Genomic DNA, 7,334 nt, shown 5'->3' on the forward strand with positions numbered 1-7,334 from the left:
CGTTTAACTCCTCACTATATCCATAATGTTTAACATCAGAACTTTATTTCACGTTTAACTCCTCACTATATCCATAATGTTTAACACCAGAACTTTAATTCGCAATTATTAGTTGTTATATTACAACACTCTGACAGGCTTAATGGCCATATTACTACTACTCACCCTGTACAGGCCGGACACGGTCTGGAAACCAGAACCTTTCTTACGACCTAAAGAACAGAGTCAAATCAATGCATGTTGTGTGAGCAATCAAGTTTCTAATTGATCTGATCAAGCTACGAACTTCACAATTCAAATCAAATTTCTTTAATAGATATGAAAGATGTAAAAAACCTGTAATAAAACATCGTTAGTTTTATTCTTAACTTTTTAACGCTAACTGAAATTTATTATTGGATATAATGATAATATATCTTTTACTGCCAAATATTTCACCTTACACCTTTCCCAGGAGCGCTTCATAACCTACAACTTTAACTTCATTATAGTAGAGTGAAAATGATCAATATTTTAAGCAACCAACATTTGCTTTGAACTTTAAACTCGGTCAATATATAATGCATTTAAAACAAACTATATGGTATGTGTACTAGAAGCTATCAAACAAATCTTACCTTTGCCGCCGCCACCTTGGTCACCACCACCAAGTCCAGGATGATCCTCAAAAACATCAACCACGAGCTGGTTCTGGCCGTGCTTGAACTGGTCGACAACAGTGTCATTGAGAGGGTCCTTGTTCTTCTCAAGCCAATGGGTTAGGTTGTATGGTACCTGAAAAACAGCACGTGTTTCGGCAAAAGGCTTAGCAACTGTTAAAGTCACTCTTTGTATGGTACCTGAAAAGCAGCGCGTGTTTTACCAAAAGGCTTAGCAACTGTTAAAGTCCCTTTTTGTGTGGTACCTGAAAAACAGCACGTGTTTCAGCAACAGGCTTATCAGCTGTTAAAGTCACTTTCTGTATGGTACCTGAAAAACAGCACGTGTTTCAGCAAAAGGCTTAGCAACTGTTAAAGTCACTCTTTGTATGGTACCTGAAAAGCAGCGCGTGTTTCACCAAAAGGCTTAGCAACTGTTAAAGTCCCTATTTTGTGTGGTACCTGAAAAACAGCACGTGTTTCAGCAAAAGGATTATCAGCTGTTAAAGTCACATTCGACTAATCCAAGTATACTTAACGTTACTCAAGAATATTTCACTACACTGATAACGCCAACTCAATGTAATCAGCCTAATGTTAAACTTCACGTCAAATAAGAAAATATTGTTGTTATTCATATTAACATTTTGACTGGGGGGAGGGCAGAGTTAAACTGAACCTAAGAGATATTTCACGAATCTAAATGCTGACTGTTTTATGTATTAGATCGAATTTCGTGCCTTTTCTAATATCATTTTCAAATTCAGTCCAAATACACTATATTAAAAGTTGCCTACAAATTAGGATACGCCAAATTCTCTCCAACTTTAGCCTAATACAAACAAATCTAACACTCACTGTGCCAGCGTAACTTTAGCCTAATACAAACAAATCTAACACTCACTGTGCCAGCGTAACTTTAGCCTAATACAAACAAATCTAACACTCACTGTGCCAGCGTAGTGGACAATTGCGAAGTGAGCTTCTTGTTGACCAGGCTTAGGAGGTTTAGGCTTAACAAAGTTGGGAGATTTACCCAGGTGGTTGTTCTTCAGCTTCTCCTCGAAGGTCTTATCGGTTGCCTTGGGGAACATAGATTCTTCTTCAAGGATGGACAGGACACCCATGGGCTAGAAGACAGAGTTATGGCACAGAATGAGCTGCATTCTACTGTATATCGTTCCTTTTTCCACTAATTCATGTTCACAAGAACGTGTACAGAAATGTGTGCAACTGATTATATATTTAACATATAATTTATTTAAATCACGAGTAGTAAAGCTTAAGACAGCTATAAATCAGATGGGTTTGTTTGTAATTATGCACAAAGCTACACAATGGGCTATCTGTGCTCTGCCCACCACGGGTATCGAAACCCGGTTTCTAGCGTTGTAAGTCACCAGACATACCGCTGTGCCACTGGGGGGCTAAATCAGATGGAGGTTTTTGTTGTTGAGAACATCATCTGTGTCAGTATTATTTACTATTTTCAAACTAAGGGTTCGAACTGCGATTATCCATGGTGTTACCGTGAAACAGAAAAAAGTAAGTATTTCAATTAATTTTTGTGAAGCCCATGGTTAATAAATATAGCACAATCCCTTGACTTTAAATTAAAACAATTAAAAAGGAAACAATGACCATACAGTAAGTCCTTAACTTTACGTTAGAATAATTAAAAAGGAAACAATGACCATACAGTAAGTCCTTAACTTTACGTTAGAACAATTAAAAGGGAAACAATGACTATACAATAAGTCCTTAACTTTACGTTAGAACAATTAAAAGGGAAACAATGACTATACAATAAGTCCTTAACTTTACGTTAGAACAATTAAAAGGGAAACAATGACTATACAGTAAGTCCTTAACTTTAGGAAAAGAGAGTAACTGCGAATTCTTACCTTCTCGATAAGTTCAATACAAGCTTGTAAATCCAGACCAAAATCAATAAATTCCCAATCAATTCCTTCTCTCTTGTACTCTTCTTGTTCCAACACGAACATGTGATGGTTAAAAAACTGCTGTAGTTTTTCATTTGTAAAGTTTATACACAGTTGTTCAAAGCCATTGAACTAGAAAACAAAAATACACATCTACAAATTTGTAAAACAATTACATAAAAGTTCACTGTAAAGATCTCGTATAAATAAGGATATAAAATCAAAACACTACACCAGTATTAAACAAGCATAATTTCATTTCCTTCAAAACGGTTTACTGTGATATTATTAAGACTTACATCAAAGATTTCAAATCCAGCAATGTCCAGTACACCAATGAAATGTTGTCTCTTCTGTTTAGTGTCCAGTGTTTCGTTGACCTTCTTTACCAACCACTTGAACAGCTTGTCGTACATACCCTTGGCTATAGCGCCGACAGAATATGTACACTATAAGAAACCAAAAGGTAAAACTTTAGACAAACATTATAACAGTATTTCATGTCATTTGTTAGGGCCATTTTCCTGTTTTAATTTAGATAAGCGACGTAAAACTGGAGCTTTATGTGTTTACATCATATATATATATATATATAGCTGTGGAAAGTCTTTCGACGAATCCTCATTAGATGGCCTGATTTTTGCAAGCTTTGTCTTAATATAAATAAAAATAATCCTTACCCTAATTCCGATATGGTGACATAAAGAAAAACTGTTATAAAGTACACTTCATTAAACTATACGTCCAGTCCACATCGTAGGAGTTGTTGTTCAAGCAATTTGTTAATAAAAATAGCGTTTCAACCACCACTATATCTATCAAAATACAGCCTGTCTGAAGAGGCTTGGTACTAGACGAAAGGCCTGGTCGGCAGTGAACGTAACAGATATGGTGTGGTTGACATATTAGTCTACCTTCATTCAGAAGTCCTTATTCATAATAGTTTCCTTACCTGGTCCTTATTTCTGCCTTGAGTAACGAGTTCGTTGCCGACTTTGATCTTAGGTTTCAGAAAGTTCTTGTAAAGGTCAGCAGGGTTCACACCCAGCAGGTGTCCCACTCGCTCACCTTCCGCTGTCCCGTCAGCCTCAGCCTGTTCTTCTCGGGGTCTCTGTTTGAATTTCATTTCACCCAAGTGCATGACAGCAGCGACTATTTTGAAGATGTTGGATTTGTCTTCATCAGTGAAGCCCAACACATCAAAAGCGTGCTACATAGAAAATAGAATCATGTACATCATTACAAATGTTAGACCTTTATTTATGTTTTATATAACACCCACGCTGCAGAGTGCAATACTCATGGTATGTTTCCCTTATTTCAATACTGACTATACAGTTTCTGAATGTTAACTAATCCGTGTTTAGAATACTTTGAACTGCTTCACATTTCTGAGTTTGAATCTGTGTCAAACTCTATGAGATTAAATCTGGAAACACTTTTGCATGAAATATAGCTTAAACAATTGCATGGTTGTTCTGATAAAAACTACAAACTGTGTACACTATATAGAAAGCGTTAAATACGATAATCAGCTTCACTACTATAACTATATAAGCATAATTATTTACATCACAAAAACAGAAATTTATTATACTCACGTCTGTCAGACGCATTTCTTCACCGTCATCAACACCGGGGATGTCTGTCTTTCCTTGAGACACGAAATGATAATCATAGATGTCGTCGGACAGTACGAGCTTTTCTGTAAATAAATAAACAATATTTCATCAGTCACAGATACAAATACATCCGAAAAAATTTGAACTGCTGTTTTTTGTTTCAATCAAAGGCTGATATTTATCAAAAGAAAAGAAAATTAACCTTTTCAAGAATTGTTTCACATGATTTTATATTGATTGACCTTTAATCCTAAAATTAAAAATGGCTTCAGACATAAAGTGATAAAAGGTATGGACAAACAAAATTAAGTAAACATCAGGTTTTAAGGAATACACACAGAAGCCTAACTTTAATCCCATTGTGAAAACCTCATATATGAGATAATAAGAGAAATGATACAATACAAATCATGTAAAACAGTACACTTAATTTAATTCGAGGGATACTCTCAAACAGGAGGTGATAGAAGATAATATATAACACAAATTGAGTAAAACATCAGGCCTAACTTAAAGAACCTACACCTAGTCCTAGTGATAACTTCATAGATGAAAGGACAAAAGATATGCTAAAATATAGATCTTAGTAAAATATTACGCCTAACTTAAAGAACCTACTCTCATGCCTAACTTAGTCCTAGCGATAATTTCAAACATGAATTGATAGAAGAAATGATACAATACATATTTAAGTAAAACATTAGGCCTAACTTAAAGAACCCACACTGAAATGTAACTTAGTCCTAACGATAACTTCAGACATTAGGGGACAAAAGATATGATACAATATACATCTTAGTAAAATAGTACGCCTAACTTAAAGAACCTACTCTCATGTCTAACTTAGTCCTAGCGATAAATATGAAGTGATAGAAGAAATGATACAATACGTATTTAAGTAAAACATTAGGCCTAACTTAAAGAACCTACACTGATATAAAGATGTATATTGTATCATATCTTTTGTCCCCTAATGTCTGAAGTTATCGCTAGAACTAAGTTAGACATGAGAGTAGGTTCTTTAAGGTAGGCGTAATATTTTACTAAGATGTATATTGTATCATATCTTTTGTCCCCTAATGTCTGAAGTTATCGTTAGGACTAAGTTAAGTAAAATATTACGCCTAACTTAAAGAACCTACACTCATGTCTAACTTTGTCCTAGCGATAATTTCAAATATGAAGTGATAGAAGAAATGATACAATACGTATTTAAGTAAAACATTAGGCCTAACTTAAAGAACCTACACTGATATATCACTTAGTCCTAGTGATAACTCCAGACATTAGGGGACAAAAGATATGATACAATATATGTCTTAGTAAAATGTTAGGCCTAACTGACCTCTAGTCCCAGGGAGACCCTCAGACATGAGCTGATAGAAGATGTGGTAGGACCGCTCGGCAGGTTGCTGTGAAATCACACGAGCTTTTTCCAGAAGATCTAAAGAAAAGGGTTTCAATCACGAATTTTATAGTTTGAACTATTTAAACATAACTGTTTTGATTTTGAAACAATAGTATTCCACATACAAGAGACTGAATGTATCTTTTACAAGCGGTTTTAAAATAGAAAATATGTATAAGATTATTACCAAGAAAAAGATATATCATATCATTTAGATTATTGGCTTAATTTTTACAACACAACCAGTGATTATTACATGATATCAGAACGTAGACCTAAATAAAGTAAACGAAAATATTTCATGACTGATTGATATTAAAGAAAACACTAAATTAATTGATTAAATTATTAATACCTTCTTATCAAAGCAAGCTATCTATACAGATCACAACAAAAACTTAACTTTGTAAACAACGTAGTACTGCTGATCTAATATAATTACGATCTAACTCAGATTCTAAAATGTTATCAAAGAAAAACATATATTGAGTTTAACACACACACACAAAATGTGTAACAGTTTATAATTTTTTACATATATAGCACTTCTAATTCTTAGAATAACAGTAAATTTTAACCATTAAAAAAACAGTATTAATCACACAGAGTCTGCTACTAGCAATATTGCTCTGGTCATTGATATTTTTGTCTTTCTTTAGTCATTTTTTGCTGTCTTTCAAATTTGTAGTGCTTACTGGAGGGATTTACACATTTTGATAAAAATGCAAAGTTTGAAAAAAAAAACTTTACACTCCAGATAATTATTAGAGAACTTTTATTTCAACCGACGTTTCGCCTTTGCGACTTCTTTAGTCGCTAGTACATAAAACTATTTGCTATTACAGCATTCGTTAAATTATTAAAACTGCTTGAATTTGCGCTATATCTCGAGTTTACCGTAACGTTCTTATAACAATATGTAGAATATTATTATTGTTTGACTTTGTATCAATATTATAGTATTGCTATACTAACATTTGACATATGTTACTTATATGAAATAAAGATAATTAAAAATGTTCTTTGATTAACTACAAAACAGATAGACGAAAAATATAAGCCGCTAAGAATCAAGTTTAGAGGATCTAGAATTTACTAGCAGTGTTAGACAAAAAGAAAGAAAGAAACCGGTTATTTATTTTGTTATTGCCACTATGAAATTGTAAGATAAGACTGTGTGATACGCTATCTGTTTTGTAGCTAATCATAAAACATTTTGAAATTATCTACATAAGTAATACCGTAATATTAGAATAATATTCTAAACATTATTAAAAGCACGTTACGGCAGACTCGAGAAAAAAAAAACGCATTTACAAGCAGTTTTAATAATTTAACGAATACTGTAATATCAGATAATTTTATGTACTAGCCCTGAAGAATCCGCAAAGGCGAAACCTTGCTTTAATCAGTTGTTTTATTTAAGGGACAGATGTAGCCGTGGAACAAATCCTACCTTCGTTCTCGTGTAAATAATACGTAACTAATATCAAAAATAGAACGTTTGTAAATCGTGACATTTGTTACTTCAAATATATAGTGCAGATAAATACACGTAATTTGATTTACTCTCGCTTTACTTTTAAAGGCTTAATTAAATATTTGATTTAAGCATACATAATTCATCACGTTCCGTGCCTTAACACGGACGACACCTGTCCATCAAGAGCATAAATATATTGTTACGTCTCCGTTTGTTAATTAACTTTCCGTAACTTCGTTC

The 7,334-nt window shown here is 33.7% G+C and overlaps 1 protein-coding gene across 1 annotated transcript in view; it reads right to left on the bottom strand.

The window, feature by feature from the left end:
- Nucleotides 1-135: 135 nt before the first annotated feature.
- The window catches only part of LOC106475777 (myosin heavy chain, muscle-like), a gene marked incomplete at its 3' end in the record, with an annotated part of 15,229 nt that continues 8,030 nt past the window's right edge, over nt 136-7,334 (bottom strand). The window contains exons 8-15 of the mRNA XM_022379818.1: nt 5,549-5,647; nt 4,183-4,286; nt 3,534-3,791; nt 2,881-3,030; nt 2,543-2,713; nt 1,589-1,768; nt 618-774; nt 136-212 (exon numbers count right to left, since the gene is read on the bottom strand). Of these exons, the coding sequence (XP_022235526.1) occupies nt 136-212; nt 618-774; nt 1,589-1,768; nt 2,543-2,713; nt 2,881-3,030; nt 3,534-3,791; nt 4,183-4,286; nt 5,549-5,647 (1,196 nt within the window). The remainder of the gene's footprint in view (nt 213-617; nt 775-1,588; nt 1,769-2,542; nt 2,714-2,880; nt 3,031-3,533; nt 3,792-4,182; nt 4,287-5,548; nt 5,648-7,334) is intronic.

Source organism: Limulus polyphemus, unplaced genomic scaffold, assembly GCF_000517525.1.
Source record: "Limulus polyphemus unplaced genomic scaffold, Limulus_polyphemus-2.1.2 Scaffold9155, whole genome shotgun sequence".
Taxonomy (NCBI): domain Eukaryota; kingdom Metazoa; phylum Arthropoda; class Merostomata; order Xiphosura; family Limulidae; genus Limulus; species Limulus polyphemus.